Source organism: Aptenodytes patagonicus, chromosome 2, assembly GCF_965638725.1.
Source record: "Aptenodytes patagonicus chromosome 2, bAptPat1.pri.cur, whole genome shotgun sequence".
NCBI lineage: Eukaryota > Metazoa > Chordata > Aves > Sphenisciformes > Spheniscidae > Aptenodytes > Aptenodytes patagonicus.
This window is the reverse complement of record NC_134950.1, coordinates 127825246-127847018: the sequence shown is the minus strand read 5'-3', so window position 1 is coordinate 127847018 and position 21773 is coordinate 127825246. Positions and strand designations below refer to the sequence as shown.

The window sequence follows — 21773 nt, the reverse complement described above, 5'->3', positions numbered from 1 at the left end:
GCTTCCGAAGCAGCTCGAACCCCTTCATATGCTGCCAATCTCTCTTCTTCCGTTGGAGTACAGCGGGCCTTGGATCCTCTGTACCCCAGACTCCAAAACCCTAGGGGTCGACCTCGAGTCTCCCCTGGTGCTTTCTGCCAGAGGCTCCAGGTAGGGCCATTCTCCCTGGCTGCAGTGTAGAGCACATTTTTTACATCTTGTCCTGCCCAGACTGGCCCCAGGGCTACTGCATGAACTATCTCCTCTTTAATTTGTTCAAAGGCTTGTCGTTGCTCAGGGCCCCATTTGAAATCGTTCTTCTTTCGGGTCACTTGATAGAGAGGGTTTACAATCAGACTGCGATTTGGAATATGCATTCTCCAAAAACCCACGACACCTAAGAAAGCTTGTGTTTCCTTTTTGCTAGTTGGTGGAGACATGGCTGTTTTGTTGTTGATCACATCCACTGGGATCTGACGACATCCATCTTGCCATTTTATTCCTAAAAACTGGATGTCCTGTGCAGGCCCCTTGACCTTACTTTGTTTTATGGCAGAACCGGCCTTCAGCAGGATTTGGACTATTTCCTTCCCTTTTTCAAAAACTTCTCCTGCTGTGTTGCCCCACACGATGATATCATCAATGTATTGCAGGTGTTCTGGAGCCTCACCCTGTTCCAGTGCAGTCTGGATCAGTCCATGGCAAATGGTGGGGCTGTGTTTCCACCCCTGGGGCAGTCGGTTCCAGGTGTACTGGATGCCCCAAAATAATAATAATTATAATTATAAAAAAAGAATATACAAAGCAAGTGCTGCACAATGCAACTGCTCACCACCTGCCAACCTATGCCCAGCCACTGCCCAAGCAGCGGCCCCCCAGCTGGCTTTTCCCTACTTTATATACTGAGCATGATGTCATGTGGTATGGAATGTCCCTTTGCCCAGTTTGGGTCAGCCGTCCTGGCTGTTCCCCCTCCCAGCTTCTTGTGCACCTCCAGCCTTCTCAGTCAGCAGAGAATGAGAGGCTGAAAAGTCCTTGACTTGGTGTAAGCACTACTTAGCAACAACTAAAACATCGGTGTGTTATCACAGTATTCTCATGCTACATCCAAAACCCAGCACTATACCAGCTACTAGGAAGAAAATTAACTCTATCCCAGCCGAAACCAGGACAACTATGTAACAGGTTTGAATGTGCTCAGCAAATGCAGTGTTCTGGGGACATTCTGGACTTAGTGCTTTTAGAGCAATTATATGACACTTAAGAGTGGGTGTGAAAATTTCAAGTGTCATATACATCCCATATGTGCACATGCATCTGTCCATCTAATATCTTCTGGAAACAAGACATACATAACACATCTACTCTGTCAAGGATACAAAGCAAGACCAACATTTTTTGAAAGCATCAGACTAACTGCAGATACAGTATATAGCCCTGTGTATATGTGCTATGGGTATGCCCAGGATTTCCAATTATCTTCTGACAGTGCTTCACGCATCCACATGGTTTTCCAGACATTATCTTCGGGTGGAAAAAAAAGACTCATTCAGATATGTGATTGCTGACTGTAAAGACAGTTTTTGCATTTCTGCTGGTTCCAAACTGTTCCCTAATTTGGCATAGTTTGCCTTGGGAGAGACTTTCTATCACCTGATATTTTTATGACTGACTGGTCAAATACCTGTCAGGAGTGACAGGTAGCTCTAAGGCTTGGAGATGGACACGATAATCTTCCTGCCTTATATTCTGTGATTCTATTAAAGTATTTTGATGCACTAACAAATTGAAGCTGAATTAAAACATATTATGGGGTTGTCCTTAAAAGTTTGATCATACATTTTCACAGGTAGTAACCTGGCTGTGATGACTATTTTCTACATTCAGTAACTGTTAAAAAAATTATACCTGCAAACCAGTTTTTGCACAATCATTTTATTCTCCAAACATAAATAGTATAAATATTAAAGGGTTACTTTCTTCTTATCACACCAACTGTAATTTCTAACATTTAAACTATAATTCCAGTACCTGCTACATAAATGCCAAAACAGAATAGTGTCAGAACAAAATCAATGGAGTGAAAGGTGGAAGAAGAAAACAATTTGTGGAATGCTAAGCTTTCATGACATTCCTGAGTCCTCACTCATTTCCAAAGCAATGGGAATTGTATGCAGCAGTGCATAGACAGGCACTACCACCCAAATTTTTTTATAAAATTTTTAATAATCAATTTTTAATAAAAATAGGAATTGAATACTCTAACCTAATGTAAAGATTGGACTATATTGCTGCAATATTAATAACCTGTTGCATTCCAAGTGTTTTAAAACCAAACATACTCTTTGCTTCAACCAATACAAAAACAGTTGCTGCATTCATATACAGTTGTTTTAAGAAAAAAAATCTTTTGTGCATTGATTGGCTGAATTGAGCAAAATATGTATCTAAACACAAAGAAAGAGGAAATTAAAATGAACATTAATCCAATCTTCATGTCTTTTTCTGAGTTAACAAAAAAAATAAATAGATTAATTCAAATTGAATTGCTAATTAAGCACTCCTTTGTAATGCATGTGGTGGTGCTTAGAAACTAACATGATTATTAGCACAGCAATTGCCAACAGTGCAGAACTGAATTTGGGTATGGGGGGAAAAGATCTGGTGAAAACACAGTTAAATCATTTTGTGTTTCTTTGTCTTTCAGAGAGCTGTGATCCTGTCCTCATTTCTTCTAGGAATTTGAGGAAATTGATGGCTGCTTTTAGTTACAAGAGTTGCCAGTAGCCTGCAGGGTGGTTACAAAAGTATGGATTCTTAAACCATCAGCTTTAACCCTTCCCCCTTTGGCCACTGTGGATGAAGAAAGAGATTGGGATAAAGAAAATCCATTCCTGTGGATAAAGAAGAGTGGGAGCAGCAGCATGTCTGTATTTACAGGTATTCCTACAAAATGCTTCACAACTATTTACCTTAGGGTCTTTGTGATAGAAGGGACATACAAAGAAATCCCAACATTTCTCAGGACTTTAGATACACCATTGATGTTTCTAAACCAATCTAGAAAAGACATAACACAATCTACTCTTAATTGTCTACAGGTGGATTATGAAGGTTTATGACACAGATGGAAGTCAGCAAACTGCATCAGCCATTTCAGGTCTGGCCAGGCTCTTTAGTTTAGATGTAGTCCTGTCTGAAAACTGCTATACTGCTTCTTTCACTATTTCCAGCCAATAAATAGTTGAACTGCTTCCACAAGAGAGCGCACCAGGCAGGCTGCTTAGCATAGGCTGTAACCAAGCTGCCTGCAAGCAGAATAATCAGAATATGTCTCCTAGCAGTAGTATCCTAGTCCACCAGAAGTGCAACACCTTGATACCTGCAGACCTAGGTCTGGGAGGGCCAGTGTTGACCTGCAGCTAAAAATCTTATCTAGATAGAAGACAACACACCGGGGGTCTATATGCCATGCCATGCTCTTCGGCATGCTGGGTTAGGGGAAGACTTATCAATTCAAGTGTGAAAACAGAAAAATGCAGAGAGCAACCTTGCTAATAAGCATTCTTGTGTGTTTGAACACTGGGACAAAGCACTCAGCTAATGGTGACCTAAATGGACCAGCTCAGACCAAGCACTGTTAATGACTTCTGACACCCTGTTAGCCGTGACAAACACTGGACGTGGAGCCACTCCATAGATCGCACTACACTCAGAAACAAAAGTTGTACCTACTTTTCCATTGTCTAAGTATCTTAGTCTCCCATTACTCTGCATAATTGGGAACGTCATTTGAATACATGGATTTGCATATATGGTTTTAAAAATAAAATATGTATTCTAGTGACATTATCAATACAAAAATTAAAATAAGCTTAAATTCCCAAAGAACACAGTATTACAAAAACCTGGTATAGAGAAAGAATGTGACAGAACATGTGTGCCATACGCACAGACCAGAGCTTCAAAAATTGAGAAACTCTCAGAGAATATATTAAAAATGGGCAGACATGATAGACTACCTGGCTGATCAGAGTAGGAGGAGGTACAAATGGCTCATATTTTGTTATATATTTTTAGCTGAAAGACTCCGATTATAAAGCTTACAGTTTTCTCTCCCACATTCAAAATATAGGACAGATCTCAATATTCATCATTCTATATTGTTTTAGGTATATTGATTTTTACATTAAAAAATCTGGCAATGAGAAAAAAGTTATTCTATTTATATGTCAAACAGTATACGAACGCACTGGCTTATCAAGGGCTTCTAAGCATTATTTCTAAGTTAAAAACACTTCAGGATATATACAGTAAATGAAACAATAATGGATGATGCCTATGTAATCAAATACATATTTCCAAAGTAATAAAAGTGACTTATTTTCAGCTTTTTGCAAACAGCCAAAATAATGTCTAAATTTTTCAAATCTATATACCTCAAAAAAGCAATCAAATTATTATTTGGCCACCGTCTCATCTGTTTAAAGGAAGATATTAGAAAGATACTTTCATTATTAGTTAAATCAACTACTGTATTGAGACTCAGATTTGGCTTGGAACACAGAAAACTCAACTTTGCCACTGGTCTGTTTGGTGACCTTACATAAACTACTTTTTTCCTCTCCTTTTCCTAACCAGAGTATCAAAATATAAAATTGACCACCTTGAAATGAAAGGTACTATGTGATAGATAATTACTACTATTATTATTACTTGTTTTGGTCCTCTGTACCCTCTGTTATGTCAGCAGCCTTAACCTTTCAGAACTGAACACACAAACTCTATTAAACACCTTTCATCCCTACATCTGCTTCTGTTCTTACCTAAACAACTTCTATGGAAAACAAGGAAAGATAAGAACTTATGTAGGGAGCTGATAATGATTCTTTTTATTAGGATTATTTTCAAGCCTGGATTTTATGCTATACTTGCCAGGCAAGGTAACTACACTTCTCCAACATCATCTACTGACCTGCCTTTCAATTGCCTACTTATCAGCTTCCACACTGGTCTTAAACTACTTATAAAACAGATTCCACTCCAACTCCAAAAGATCTCTGCTGCTTAGTTCCATAAACCAGGACAGAGAGTATGCTCTTTATTTCAGAAACATTAGATGACACAACTGGGATGAAAAAGGAGGCCATAAGTACATTTTAGTAGAAAGAAAACAAAGTATAAGATAGCTGGCTTCAACAAAATATTGAACTACATGGCAGAAACACCGAATTCTCTGACACCATGGAAAAATGACACATTACCTGGCTGTGGAATCGCTGGGGCCTCGGCTAAGATGAATTAGGTTGTCCATACCTCACAGAGTTTTTATTTCAGGAACAGCTGCTTGAAATTCTTCCTAGTACTTTTAGTCAGAATATTGTCTTTTTTTCAAAAGTCAAACTTTTCAGGAATAATTATTCTCTTTATTAGAAATCCTCATAAACTTCATAAAATTTTCCTACAATACCAAGAACAAGGAAACAACATGGCTCCTTCTGTTTTAAGCCCTGTAGCACTCCTCTGAAATTTGAAAGATCCTAGCCTGGTTTATTCTTTCTTATTTACAGCAAGGACACACAATTAGGTCTCCCACTTCTCATTAACGAGCCATACTCCTCTCAGCTTCTGTAGTGTTCTGGATCTTTGTCAGATCCTCCTGTTGTACCTGTTTCTTTTAATATACATAATAAAACATCCATTGGAGCGGAACTACAATTACAGTATTCCTTCCTTGAGAAGACTAGCTATTATCCCCCAAAAGACAGAGCCATTTTCCTTCTCGTTTTGTAGATAGGTGTATTTTTCAAGTATTTATACAAAACAGAAGTCCTCTGACTTCAATATAAAGCTATTAGTTCTATCATGTCTTACAAGTGTCTGGATAGGGCACTCTTCTCAAGCAGCTTTCCATCCATAGTATGTATTTTCGCAAATTTCAGCATAGTTATGCAAGAGAACGACTATATCAAAATATGAAAAAATAATGGCATACAACAAGCTTCCAAATGTGTAGGGTAAGAAAATTCAAAAAACATGGAAAATAATTGCTCATACTGTTTTAAGTTATAAATCCTACTCTATCTTTCTTCCATCTCAGTACCTCTTACATTTCAAATGACAGTGGTTTGTTGAGGTTTTTCTGGAAGTTGTTGGCATACTTTTTCTTGAAAAAAAATGGTATAATACAAATAATGATCTTGGACTTATAGGTCAAAAAACTACTGAAAAAAAAAATTATTAACAATTTCTACAAGTCTTATGTTTGGCCAGGAAGGTGAAGACAACGTATTAAAAAAAAAAAAAAAAAAATCCACGAGTTTCGGAAAAGGTGTTCCTGAAAATCTTTTTCCTACACAGGGGTTCTTCAAGTGCAAACTTCTGAGCCCTCATAAAAGGAATCTAACAGAGATACAATAGCTGAACAGACAAGAGTAGCTATGTAAATTATAACTTTGCTTCATAATTACCATAATAATAATTTTCACAGTGAGCTTTTACTATAAAAAAAGCATTGTCCTTGTATTTTTTTAAGTAAATTCTCTGAGATCATATACAAGTTTGGTTCATTATGTAAAATACTGATGTCCTTCGAGAAGAATGCTTAAAACACAGCCTGAAGCAAATGGAAGAATTTTAAGAAGTATTTCTGCAGAACTGTATCAGACAATAAGAAAGTATTAGCAAATACCTTATCAGCATCACTGTTCTTTCTTTAGCAATCTGTAATTAAAAATTGTATTTGCGTAGGTTCCATTTTCTAGGTGTCATTGTTTGTGAATCATACACAAGATTATCCGTTTGTTCCACCACAGCCCTCTACTCTGCTCTGGTGAGACCCCACCTGGAGTACTGTGTCCAGCTCTGGAGCCCTCAGCATAAGAAAGACATGGACCTGTTGGAGCGGGTCCAGAAGAGGGTCACAAAAACAATCAGGGGGATGGAACACCTCTCCTATGAAGAAAGGCTGAGAGAGTTGGGGTTATTCAGCCTAGAGAAGAGAAGGTGTTGGGGAGACCTTCTTGCAGCCTCTCAGTACTTAAAGGGGGCTTATAAAAAAGATGGCGGCAAACTTTTTAGCAGGGCCTGTTGCAACAGGACAAGGGGGAATGGCTTTAAACTAAAGGGGGGTAGATTTAGACTAGATAGAAGGAAGAAATGTTTTACGCTGAGGGTGGTGAAACACTGGCACAGGTTGCCCAGAGAGGTGGTGGACGCCCCATCCCCGGAAACATTCAAGGTCAGGTTGGACAGGGCTCTGAGCAACCTGATCTAGTTGAAGATGTCCCTGCTCATGGCAGGGGGGTTGGACAGGATGACCTTTAAAGGTCCGTTCCAACCCAAACTATTCTATGATTCTAAGTGTATATTCTCCTATTCACAAACCATTCACAAGTGTGCAGTAATAATTAAACATTATCAGATTCTATCAAAACTGCAAGTACCTCCATAACAATGCCATTTTCCAACATAGAATGACATCATTTTTTAAGATACTGTTATTTTTCCTGCATAAGTATGTCCACAAAATTGAATGAATACCTCATTAAAAATAAATTAAAGAGCCTGCATGGAAAAATGTTCTAAGAGGATGGGTCTTTTTATTTTGATTTATTTTCTGCTTTGTTGTACCTTATTTTCTCAGATATGGCAAACAATGATAAGAAAAAATAAAACCTAATACATGTACTTACTTGTGATAAAATGGAAAGCTGATGGTGATAGATTACTGCATTTCGATTAGCCTCCATGAAGTACTTCTGGGTTCGTCTCCTCTCCCGATCCAGTTTCTTCTCCAACATGAGATGAGAGGTGGATAAGACATCCAGGTATTTCATCATCACATCAGACAGCAGTGAGCTGACCTCCACTATGTCTGGACGTGCGTCTGCATCAGGAGTCAAGCATCTACAGAAAGAACATTCTCTAATGAAAGCTAATTACTTCTTTCTAAAAAACTGTTTAGTAGCACAGTATTCCTCCGTTGGTATTTATCAAGTCATGCTGGCCAGCACTCTGCTCAAGCCTGCGTGGGACAATTTGACACTGTGCAGCTTTGGTGTTGACACACCACAGAGCACAGTCTCTGGCATCAGCTGGAACAATTATCCTTGGCACTTCAGAGGCACTGACCCAGACAGAACTGTTATGGGGGGCTGCTGTTGTGCACTCCCAGACACACTAAGGAGTGCCTGATGCCTCTTTCTGGGGCTGGGGGAGACATTGGCCTCCCCTGTGGGGACTGTGCTCTGGTCAATGTGCTGCACCGCAGGACAATGCAGCTGTGAAGGAGATGAGTGTGCTGTCAGGAGGATTTACAGGAGAATGACAAGATCTTCACAGAGACTTTGCAGAGACAAGACCCCCAAACAATGCAAAGAAGGAGGAAAACCTAGAAATTACACTCAAAGGAGCAGTGGATGGAGGCTCCCAAGAGGAGGTAGGCTGGAGACTTGTGACTTCTGCCAACAGAAGGAAGGCTTTTCCTCTGCCTACAGATATAGAATTACAGAACAGGTATAGTGACCTGGGAACAGGTGAGGAAGAACAAGACCTAACAGAGGACACACCAGAGCCAGGTGAGTCTGAATCAAGTGTCTACATCACAAATAAGAAGCAGTAGCTGACAGTCATTTGAGACTGAGGGAACAGAGGCACCCATCTACTTGATCTGATTTGATGATTGTGAAGCCTGTTGCTTGTGAGGTGCTTGGATTCAGGACATTGTGGAGATACTACCAAGACTCATCTGGCCCTTGGGCTATTACACCTTGCTGCTCATTCATATGGGCATGAATGACACTACCAGGGCTGACCCTGAATATACCAAAAGTGACTACAGAGCACTGGGGTCAAGTGTGAAGGGCAGGGGGCCGAGGTTCTCCTCAATTCTTCCAGTGATGGGGAAAGGCTCAAGTCAGGGTGGATGCAACCTGCAGTCCAACACCTGGCTGCATGTAGTCAAGAGCTTATGGATAAGGATCAGAGGAACAGACCAACATGGGTGACATTGTGGTAGATGCCTGCTATAAACCACCCAAAAACAGAGAGGAAGTCAATGAAGCCTTTGTTGGACAGATGGAGGAAGCTTCATGATTGCAGGCACTCATACTCATCTGGCCCATTAACCACCCTAATACCTGCTGATGGGGTAATATGGCTGAGTGCAGCAATCCAGGGGATTTCTGGCATCTGTTGATGACAATTTCTTGGTGCAGGTGATTCAGAAGCTAACTAGCAAAGGCACTCTGCCAGACCTGTTGCTCACAACCAAGGAAGAACCAGACAGGGATGTGAAGATCGAGGGCAGCCTTGGCTACAGCAACCATCAAACTGCAGAGTTCAAAATCTGAGAAAGACAGATTGTATGGTCACAACACAGGACTTCACAAGAGCAGAATTCAGCCTGTTCAGGGATCTTCCTGGTAGAATCTCATGGAAGACTGGAAGGTAAAGGGAAAGCTTGGGAGCGGTAGCTAATCTTCAGGGACACCTCAAAGCACAAGAACAGCTCACTCCTGCGTGTAGGAAGCAGGGGTGGGCTACACGGGAAGAATATACAGATATTGCCCGAAGGGTGGTGTTAGGAAAGCCAAAGCTCAGCTAGCGTTGAAACTAGCAATGGATCTGGAAGGCAGAAGAAAGGCCTTCTATATGTACATTGACAACAAAAGAAAGGCTAAGGAAAACGTGGACCCACTATGCAACCTAGTAACAAAGGACATGGAAAAGGCTGAGGCACTCAATCCCTTTTTTGCTTCCATTTCCATTAGGAAACTTCAGCCTTAAGCGTTCCAGATCTCTAAGCCTACCTGTAGAATCCATAAGCAGGAAGCATTACCACACAGTAGAAAATATAGTGAGAAAGCATTTAAGCCAATTGGACATACACAAGCCCATGGGACCAGATGAGATGAGCCTGAGGGTGTTGATGCAACTGGTCAATGCCACTATCCATCATGTCTGAAAGGATCAGAGGGAGGTTCCTGTAAACTGGAAAAAGTTGAATATCACACACGTAGCCAAGAAGAGCAAGAGGGAGGATCCAGGAAGCTACTAGCCAGTCAGCTTCACCTCAGTCCCTGGGAAAATAATAGACCAAATTCCCCTGGAAGTAATTTCCAAGCACACAAAGGACAAGAAGGCAACTGGGAACAGCCAGGATGGATTTAACAAACAACAGTCATACCTGACTAGCCTGATTGCTCTCTCTGATGAGATTACTGGCTCTGTGGACAAGGGGAGAGCAGTATATGCTGTGGGTAGCTTTATTTTAGCAAGGCCTTTGACACAATATCCCACAGTATCCACAGGACTATAAGGTAGGTGGATAATTGGCTGAACTTCCTGGCTCAAAGAGATGTCATCAGCAGTACAAAGTCCAGCTGGTGGCTGGAAGTAGCATCCTTCAGGGATTGATATTGGGCCAGCACTGTTTAATGTCTTTATTAATGACCTAGGTGATGGGATGGAGTGCATTCTCAAAAGGTTTGTGAACACCAAATTGCAGGAATCAGTTGATACATGGATCAGGGCTGCTGTCAGAGGGACCTGTGCCACCCATACAGAGATCTGATTGCTATCTACATAATGGGAGGGTATAGGAAAGATGGAGCCAGATCCTGCTGGCTCTTAACTGTATGATTCAACAAGGCCAAGTGCCGGGTCCTGCACTTCGGCCACAACAACCCCATGCAGCGCTACAGGCTTGGGGAAGAGTGGCTGGAAAGCTGCCCAGCAGAAAAGGACCTGGGGGTGTTGGTCGACAGCCGGCTGAACATGAGCCGGCAGTGTGCCCAGGCGGCCAAGAAGGCCAATGGCATCCTGGCCTGTATCAGAAATAGTGTGGCCAGCAGGAGTAGGGAAGTGATCGTGCCCCTGTACTCAGCACTGGTGAGGCCGCACCTCGAATTCTGTGTTCAGTTTTGGGCCCCTCACTACAAGAAGGATGTTGAGGTGCTGGAGCGTGTCCAGAGAAGGGCAACGAGGCTGGTGAGGGGTCTGGAGAACAAGTCTGATGAGGAGCGGCTGAGGGAACTGGGGTTGTTTAGCCTGGAGAAAAGGAGGCTCAGGGGAGACCTCATCGCTCTCTACAACTACCTGAAAGGAGGTTGTAGCGAGGTGGGTGTTGGTCTCTTCTCCCAAGTAACTAGCGATAGGACGAGAGGAAATGGCCTCAAGTTGTGCCAGGGGAGGTTTAGATTGGACGTGAGGAAAAATTTATTTACTGAAAGAGTGGTGAAACATTGGAACAGGCTGCCCAGGGAAGTGGTTGAGTCACCACCCCTGGAAGTATTTAAAAGACGAGTAGACGAGGTGCTTAGGGACATGGTTTAGTGGGCATGGTGGTGTTGGGTTGACGATTGGACTCGATGATCTTAGAGGTCTCTTCCAACCTTAATGATTCTATGATTCTCAGAGGTGCACAGTGATAGGGCAAGAGGCAATAGACAGAAGTCAGAACACAGGAAAGTCTGATTAGATATAAGGATTATTATTACTACTACTACTACTTCTTTTAATCATAAAGGCAGACAAGCACTGAAGAGGGCGCAGAGAAGTTGTGGGATCACCATCCTTCAGGATATTCAAAACTCAGTTAGACAAGACCCGGAGCAGTGAGCAGCCAGATCTAATTGTATCTGCTTTGAGCAGATGGACTAGATGACCTCCCGGGGTCATCCAACCTAAATTACTTTACAGTTCTATGGTTCTTGTTTCAGGCACCCTAGGTAGCTGTTTAGTAACAGTAATAATACGCTATTAGGTCTATTTTTAAATCCCCAGAATATTTTGTATGTAGTGTAGGACATGAAAGCTGATAGGGACAGTTCTGCATGTACTATAAACTGTCTTAAAACTGTTAACTGCAGTGAACCTGATAATTTACTATGATTTCCCTGCAGAGTACTATTGAACAGCTAGCATACAGATACACTTAACCCAACACCTTTCTTTAAAGAAAGCGTCACAAATAATTTTATTATTTCTAAAACAGTACTTTCTATAATAAACATAACTGCCATGTAAAGTAGCAGTTTTGAAAATGTTTTACAGTACTTGAACTTCTTGGTTTTAATTTTTTTGTTTAAATTTGCTCAAATCCATTGATTTCTCATTAATTTTCATAACTTTGTTAATCTGTTTTACTTAAAATTTTATATTTCCTTTAAACAGATGCAAGTTTTTCACCCGTAAGAAATGTTCTGTTTGATTTTTTCTTTTTAATTTTTTATTTTAATCCACTGAAATTGGTCAAAATTTCCAAGAACTGTGAGCTATAAAAGATTTCTGATAAGCCTTAAATCCATTTCCCATGCATCTAGAAAGAAATGATTTATGACTAAACACTGAGTAGATTGATGTTCAACTCTGAAAGACTTTGATGATTATGACTCCAGAACTTTCTTCAGTAGCTTAATCCAATAAAACTGTACTTTAATAATAACAATACTGAATAATAATAATGTTAACAGTAAATGCAAATTTACAGTTGCACCATAAGCTTTCAATGTTTTTTCTAATCATTATCATTTATGACATTCATCCTTGAATATGTGTTGTGCTTCAGTTATTCGGAATGAACTTCTTCATTTCTGTTAATATTTCCTCATCTATATTATAAGTAAAATCTCATTATTACTGCTTTTTCTTTAATGTTCTTTATTCTTTCTAAATACCTCACAAAGCATAAGCCAAAGCCTAAACATAATACTTCATTTAAGGACCAACCCATAGTAAGAGAATTAACATTTTTTTGAAAAACATTTTATGCTTCCCACTGCCATTAAAACAGGGAGAAAAATTCTTACATGACAGGAAAACTTGATTTTAATATTTTCATGCAAATACCTATTTCATCACCTATTTAAACTAGTTAGCCTCCACAGCAGCCAGTCTTATGATGATATGGGACTTTCAGTGAACCTGTTTAATACAGCCACAGTATCTGCAATCATAAATAACTCAATAGCTGGCCTTGGAAAAACCCTCAAAAACTTCCTATTACAGAGTTTCTCATCATTATCAGGAATTTAAAGAGGAAAAGACAGAGGGCCAGATACTCACATAACTTTATCTAAGTCACTGATAAAGATGTGTTTAAAATTTGTAAGAGAATGCAATACATATCAATACTGATATAACGTGACTGGAAGATATTTTCTGGATGCATTTGGGATTACTATATTATTAATTCATTGCTCGCTATTTAAGAATAAAGTCAGTTATTCTAACTACAAATATCTGTAAATATTTAAAATATTAAAATTTATTTCAGGACCTCTTAAAGGTAAATGTTAGTTCTATTAGCTCCTATCCTCCCCATTGTTGTCCTTTCACCCTCAAGGTCTACAGAAACCTTTTTGTACAATAAAACATAGTATTAAAACGTTACAGTTTTTGTACAGTAAAGTGCTTTTTAGAGATGGAATTCAACATCTGAGTGAGAAAGAAAAAGCATTTTCGTGCTAAGTGGAGTTTTTCTAAAATGGAAAAATCAAGCGAGCTAAATCTCATAGAAGTGCACCAATTCACTCTCTGTACTTTGCCTAACAGATTACATTATCACCAGGAAGATGTAACCATAGCTAAGAGAAATATGTGATGAGTGAGTGGAACAAACACAAGCTCATCTTTTCCTCGATTACTGCGTTATCTCTGCTTTATCATCTCTGCTATCCTGCTAACAGGGTTAGAAGGTAGTGGGAAACATATTTCTATCAGTCAAATAAACACACAAAACTATGAATGTGATCATACAGTGATCTATAAATAACATATTGCAACAGGGTTACTTTCTTGACCATAAACTGCACTTGAAAATGACTCAAAATGCTGTATTTTCATGGGGGAAAAAATGGATGTGTAGGGAATTAACTACAGCACCGGTATTGTTAAACTTCAGTACTGAGTATAAAGTCTATACTGGCTGGATAAATGTGCTGACTATACTGGCATGAGTTTTCCAATTGCATGTATGCAACTATATTGCATATGTTATTAGCAGGGTAAGGAGATACCTCTGTTTTTCTTTAAATCAGAAGATGTTTCATATTCAGAGATAAATACTGGCAGTTGCTAAAGTCAGCGAACTGTCACATGGAAACATACAAACCAAAACATCTTTTCAGCAGGATGTTGAAATAAAACTAGATGAGTAATTTACCTCTTAATGGTAAATGACACTTTTTCAGAGTACAGTCCTTCTGGCACAGGTTCATACACAGCCCCTACTATCTGCAAAATAAATAATCTACGGTTAATTGAAGAAAAATATTCCGTTATTTATTTGAAGATCCCATATGATAAGTATTGCTCCTTGAAACAACCTGATGGACATTACATCATCAACTCTAACTTGCAAAACAACTTAGAACATGTCTTCTAATGCAGAATGTCACTTCTAATCAGGTATCCACATTAATGTACATAATCACTGTAGGTCAAAGGTCTACAATATCTGAATAAGGGAAACATTAAAAAAAACCCAGACAAACAATGATTTATTTTTATTTGTGATCACATCCTAAGGTGTAATACACAACGCTATAGAAAATCCAATATTATAGTACATCAAGAAATTTTATATATCTAAAGCTCCTATCACCAAATGCAATGATAAAAATATGCTAATCTGAGAGGTAATAATATACTAACATTTACAAGCAATTTTTGCAATTAGAATGGCAAGATAGCAATTCATACAATGATAAACACTTGTGCTTATTCACACATCAGACCAGAGAGCAGTTTATGCTTCTATAACCTTAAACATAAATTCTCATGGATCTAGTGAACACATGCAGAAATAATTGGTAGGTTGATCTGGCAAATCTGAATACCTTAGTTGCCAAGGAGAGCATATTGGTGCTGTAAAACGGTGGGTTCAGAGTTGCCATCTGATAAAGGATGCATCCTGCAGCCCAGACATCAGCCTTTTCTCCATACGGCTCACTCTTTACAACTTCAGGGCTAAGTAAAAAGCAACGTAACCCACAAGTGTTTAATTAATTCACCTAGAAGTAGGCTTATTTTTTAAAAAAACACAAAATAATTTAGTCACTACAACATATTTTCAGAGCACATGCAACCTTTTGAACGTAATGGTATTTATTTCCTTTACCAGCCAAATTCTTTAAGTGGAAATACAATTAATAGCTTTTCCACTTCTACTGCAGTTCTTCTCACAACGCTAGTGGTATAAATTTTGTTCACTTGTCCTTTCCACTTATTTCATGTTATAATGTCTTCGGACTTAATGGATACAAATTAACTACAGCATTCAGAACTTGTTTACAAAGATGGTATTTCAATAAAATGGACTAGAGAACAGATGAATATATCGCATGCTCTTGTAATTCAGATATCAAAAAGATTTGAATAAGATTCCTATATTTAGAATGCTAATGGATATGATTTTGCTATTAATGTGAGTAAACAAACTTTACTTATTATATCATTTTCATCCTCTTAAAACTACTGTAATGCATTCCCTGTGAGGATGCCACATGGACACTCAACAGCCAGCCGAATGACAATTAAAAAAAAAAAAAAATCCATTGTAAAGATCCATTTAAAGCAATGGAAGAAGGCAGCAATTTCAGTTTTGACTCAGTACAAAGCAGACTCCAGTTCCTTCTCTTAATTTCCTCAGCACTTTTCATACACCTGGATGATGATAATTTACAATAGTAGGGATATTCTGATGCTGGAGTTCAAGTCTTAGCAGTAAGTAAAGGTCATATCACATAATGTGGGTTTTTTCCACTTAGTGTCTTCTCTCTGTAATTATTCAGAGAGATAAAAAAAAACTTGACTCCTTTCATCTATAAAATCAACTTGAAAACCTACTTGTTTTCCTTTTTCTTTCAGCTTAGAATTTGGAACCACTATATCAATTTCATGATTATACTACTGATATCTTTAGTAAAATGCCTTATTTTGGAGCTGAGAGGTACTGTGTAAATTCAATGAATGATGCAGTCTGGATAAAGTATATTGCTAGAAGGTATGCTGCTGATATATACAAAGTACAGAAAACAGATTTTTAAAACAAATGGGATGAGGTCCCTTAGAGAAACTATTATGCTGAAAAGAAATTAAGTGATCTTAATGGGGAAGTGAGAGAGACTGACAGGTCAGACATTTCTGATAAAATTGATCAAACAAGACACAGATTCCTGGGTGAAACCTAATTAACATTTTCCTTGAATTTTGCTGCTGCTGTTACATAACCATAGAGGGGAATACAGGATGTTGAACATGGTGTTAGAACATAATACCATTTCTGTAATCAGACTGTCTTTATTGCTCACTGTGACACTAATTCATTAGAGGACTTTGTGGAAATTTCATTTTTATGTATTAAATGTGTCTATTAGAGCAAACATCAGTATTGCAACTTATCATATAGATTTATGTAAGGCAAAGCCCCTGTCTTAGCAAAGTTCTAAGCATGCTCCTATTCAAAAAAATGAATCTGACTTGAATTTTAATCTTTCATTCTAGTGATAATTCTCATGCATGAAGAGACATAAAGTTATAAATTATTATTTTTAAATGACTAAGTAACATTAAAATCCCAAAGTGAGATTATTCAAGCCAAATCTATGTATCTATGCAAAAAGTTGCATAGCAGTCACAGAAAGAATAAGCTGAATACAATCGAGAGAGAAACAGAAGCAACCATGACCTGGCCTGCAGAATCTTGTATTCATGAACAGCAGGGAAGAACCTAGCTTGATGCCCAGAACAAACAGCAGTCCATTGGGCTGGTGACTAGGAAAAATTTATTTGTTACTACTATGATTTGGAAATCACAGAAAGAATACAGTGCTGACAGGGTTGTAGTTTTAGCATGGTTTCACACAAATGCATAATAGCTTGAAGTTAATGAAGTCATTTGGTCTGCTTATTCATACTGAAAGACTTCTTGTTCTAAATGCATATCTAATCCCCCCCTTTTTTTTTTTAAATCAAAAGGAGGTCTTGCAGCAGAGTACTACTTGATCTTTTCTTCCAGAACAAATGTCTTTAGTCAGAAGTCTCTGATATTTAGAGCATTAGGATGACCAATGCCTTAAATAAATACTGTCTCATGCTTAAAAGTACTTTAAATTACTGAAGTAGTATTTAGCTAAGATGACCATAAAAGTTTTACAGAGAATATAAAATCCTGTACTTACATGATGCTATACTTTCATGGCTAATTAACTCTGTAATTTAGATTTTTAAATAGAATTTTCACATATTATTTATTTACTTTTAAGAGATGTAGTGAAATCCCTCACCATGTTCTACAGGCTTGCCTCACCATCTGCTAGTTAGAAATGCGGGGCGGGGTACAGTACTTGTTGACTAGCAAAACAGTTCTGCAGTTGAGTTGCATCTTTTGGATCCACACTGTTGAGGGATGCCAAGCAGAGAAAGCACCCAGTTCTGTTCCTGTACACTGCCACCCACAAACAGGAGGGTGGTGGGAGTACATACGGTTTGTCTAATTCAGTCGACAACTGTATATAAACTGTCACTGTCTGGTCAAGACCAGAAAGAATGAGTAGAACTAGACTCTGAATTTTATTCCATAAAAACCTTTCAAAGTCAGTCTTAGCCACAAACACTGAAAATCCATTTAAGGGTGTAGCATTGGTATGACCATTTTGGGTTTATTTGTAAAGGTAGGATTCTTCCTTTAATTCTTAGATTAAGAGATCTCGATTGGCTGAAATAGGACAGGACAGTGGCATCAATTAAATTTTTAGCAAACTGATGTCCACATCATAAAATGCATTCAGTGTCAAAATAAAATACATAAAGGGAGAAACTCTAAGAGCTGATAAACAATTTCATTTCCATTGCTCCACGGGCTGATCGTACCGCCGTGAAGCAGCAATACTGATGCTATACTCTATGATATCCACAGTCTTGGATATTAAAAGAAGCAGCAGATACTTATCTAATTAGTCATTTAGTTCTTGCAGCTAACATATGCAAGATAATCACTACAGTTTTCCTCTAGGTTCACAAATTACTGCTCATTTCCAAATTACATATTCAAGCTGAAAAAGCTTACTTCAGCAGTATTATGTTAAATATAGGAGAGTCCTTCACCGAACAAATGTCCATAGCAAAAGCAAGACTAAATTCTTCTAAATGACACAAATATATTCACAGAATAATTCTTCAAATTCTCAGCAACCTTGAACAGACAGTTTTATAACTGTTTCTCAGAAAGTTCACTCTTGCTTAACATATCAGCATTGCTTTTATATTTAATAACAAAATCTTCAATGCCAACAGCCTTAAAATGAGTCTTGAATTTGATTAAGCCATTGCTTAATCCAAAGTTATCTGTTTTTTCTTATGAACTACTTTTGCAAAATTTTAAACAACTATTTTAAATACAGAAGATAGCTTTCCATACTACCCCATATTTTTAATTAGGATTTAAAAAAAAAAGAAAATCAAATCTTGTCAATATTTGTGCTACTTGTAAAACAGTACCATTTCACCAAATCATCTCTACATGGCCTTGGAAACTTTTTTGCAATCAAGCTTTCATTTATAATTTTGCTCACTGAGGTTATTTTGTCATGTTTTTTATTTAAGAATACTTTTAACAGAGATTTACAAACAGACTGTCCCAATCTGAATCTGCTACATTAGTACTATCACATACCTATATGAAAGATGACTGTCCTCACTGGATTAGCTCATGTTCACATTAGTTATTAGTGAATAGAAGTTCCAAAATGAAGGAAGAAGTCCTGAATTTGAAGGGGAAGGAAAGGGGTAGCTGAAGAAATGATGTTTTCAGAACAGCATTAATTTTCTAGAGTTTCTAAAGCTTCTAAGAAATGTTGTCAATACTACCAGGCTGACTTTACGTGGGACACAATCAGTGAAGAATTCCCAAGCTGCACAGAACTTCAGTAATCCACTCATGACTTGTTTGTACAGTGTTCACTGGTTAATCCAAGTGCTTCCGACAGGTGTAAGAACAAGCTGGTATGTCATCCTACAGCATGAGGAGTATTTTCAAATGAGACGTGATTTCAACTAGACAGTTATGGATTGATTAAATTAAGAGTGATTCTTCAGGACTATCTCCCAGAAGAGGTGATGGTTATAATGAAAGACTAAATAAATAAGAAGCATACACCACTGCAGAAGATTTTAACAATGACAGAGTTACTGCTTTTAGTCTTTATCATTCCTCCAATTAATTTGTTTGATGGAGATTCCTGCAGTTGGTAGTGGTTATACAAACACTCATGCCCAGAAACCATATCTAGGTCAGGAAGCAACCCAAGCTGAAAATAGTTGGAGGCTAGCAAAGTATCAAATATACTTATCCAATTCTTCCTTCCCTATGGATATTGCCACTGTTGAAGACAGGACAGTAGGAGAGATGGTAGACAAGTTTGCCATATACTGATAAACCTTTTTTTTTTTTTTTTGTTCCAAATACTGAAAGAGTCTCAGCTTCAGATATTCAGATGTCTTTGTTAAGATACCTATAAAATAATACTTGCTTGCAATGTACAGCCTTTTTAGTTGCTGGCAGAACTCATCAAAGCAAAGTAGAGGAATGGATTTACACAACCTTTGCACCTATAACTGCCACAATTCACTATAAAAATGAGACTGTCATTCTCTGGCCCAGGCTAACCAGGGATTTATCCAGTAGTGTCTTGAAAACCTTCAGAAGTAAACACTACACAACCTCTCTGGGCAGCCTGTTCTACATTTGACTGTTATAATCATAGAATTGTTTAGGTTGGAAAAGACCTTTAAGATCATCAGGTCCAACTGTTAACCTAACACTGCCAACTCCACCACTAAACCATGTCCCTAAGCACCATGTCAACACTTCTTTTAAATACCTCCAGGGATGGTGACTCAACCACTTCCCTGGGCAGCCTCTTCCAATGCTTGACAACCCTTTCGGTGAAGAAATTTTTCCTAATATCCAATCTAAACCTCCCCTGGCGCAACTTGAGGCCATTTCCTCTTGTTCTATCGCTTGTTACTTGGGAGAAGAGACCAACACCCACCTCGCTACAACCTCCTTTCAGGGAGTTGTAGAGAGCGATGAGGTCTCCCCTCAGCCTCCTTTTCTCCACGCTAAACAACCCCAGTTCCCTCAGCCGCTCCTCATCAGACTTGTTCTCCAGACCCTTCACCAGCCTCGTTGCCCTTCCTTGGACACGCTCCAGCACCTCAATGTCTTTCTTGTAGTGAGGGAGCCCAAAACTGAACACAGTATTCGAGGTGCATAATTGTGAAAAAAATTTGCCTTTGTCCTGGTTTCGGCAGGGATAGAGTTAATTTCCTTCCTAGTAGCTGGTACAGTGCTGGGTTTTGGATTTAGGGCGAGAACAATGTTGGTAACACACCGATGTCTTAGTTGTTGCTAGGTAGTGCTTACACTAGTCAAGGACTTTTCAGCTTCCCATGCTCTACCGACTGAGAAGGCTGGAGGTGCACAAGAAGCTGGGAGGGGGCACAGCCAGGACAGCTGACCCAAACTGGCCAAAGGGACATTCCATACCATATGACGTCATGCTCAGTATATAAAGCTGGGGGAAGAAGGAGGAAGGGGGGGACGTTTGGAGTGATGGCGTTTGTCTTCCCAAGTAACCATTAGGCGTGATGGAAGCCTGCTTTCCTGGAGATGGCTGAACACCTGCCTGCCGATGGGAAGGAGTGAATGAATTCCTTGTTTTGCTCTGCTTGTGTGCGCAGCTTTTGCTTTCCCTATTAAACTGCCTTTATCTCAACCCACGAGTTTTCTCACTTTTACTCTTCCGATTCTCTCCCCCATCCCCCTGGGGGGGAGTGAGCGAGCAGCTGTGTGGTGCTTAGTTGCTGGCTGAGGTTAAACCACAACAGCCTTATATCAAGTTAGAATCTCTCCTGTTTCAATGAATGTCTATTTTCTCAGAAAAGGGCCAAGACCACCAATTTCAGTCCAAAGAATGAGAAAATCAAGGGTATGTTTGTGTTTTGGCACCGTTTCTAGGTTTCCATGAACCAGGTGGCCCGTTCTCATTTTACTAAACTACTGCAGGATAATTTGTGAGTCTTTGGAGACCACTGTGAAAAAACACAGATCGACTACCTAATCAGTTCTCTGAATCACAGAAGGCGGGGTGGGGGTGGGGGGGGTGGTGAAGATAAAAAAACCAAACAAACAAAAAAAACCAAACCTGCTCACCATCAGCATCATCCCAAAGGAGTAAAAAAGAAAAATAGAAAAGCAGTTGCTGCTTGTCACAGTTTTTCTCTGGATAGTTCGCTGTAAGTTACAGATACGCATTCAGTATTATAGCTTCATAATTACCACTAAAAGCAACAGAAGAAGAAACAGGAGCCACAAAACTGATGGTTTGAATAAAGAGCTGCTGTGAACATTGCTGAAAGCTATTTGCATTTCTCACCTACAAGAAGAATTCAGCACAAGCCTTTTGGGGATATTCTATCCATTGAGTGATGAAGCTGGAATGGGATTTTCAATCACTAGTTAAAAATTTTGCCTTCACAGTTTTCTATTTTGAAACGTCTTGCCAAGTAATTCTATAATTTATTACATTGTCTTCTAACCTGTATACATTTTTCTCATTACAAATTATGTTAAATATTTTTGTAAAATATTATATATATGTAAAATTTCTTCTTCACAAAAGACACCTTTTCAGGCATCCTAAACCTCTGCTGATGCCTATAGAAAAAGTCATCATTTCCACCATTTTTTAAAATGTATGGGAGTAGGGAAGAAATTTACTACCTTC

The 21773-nt window shown here is 38.8% G+C and overlaps 1 protein-coding gene across 1 annotated transcript in view; it reads right to left on the bottom strand.

The window, feature by feature from the left end:
• NEK10 (NIMA related kinase 10) overlaps positions 1–21773 on the bottom strand; it is a 123679-nt gene that overhangs the window by 44154 nt on the left and 57752 nt on the right. Inside the window, exons 24-26 of the mRNA XM_076331152.1 lie at positions 14823–14952; positions 14147–14217; positions 7674–7887 (exon numbers count right to left, since the gene is read on the bottom strand). Coding sequence (XP_076187267.1) covers positions 7674–7887; positions 14147–14217; positions 14823–14952 — 415 coding nt within the window. The remainder of the gene's footprint in view (positions 1–7673; positions 7888–14146; positions 14218–14822; positions 14953–21773) is intronic.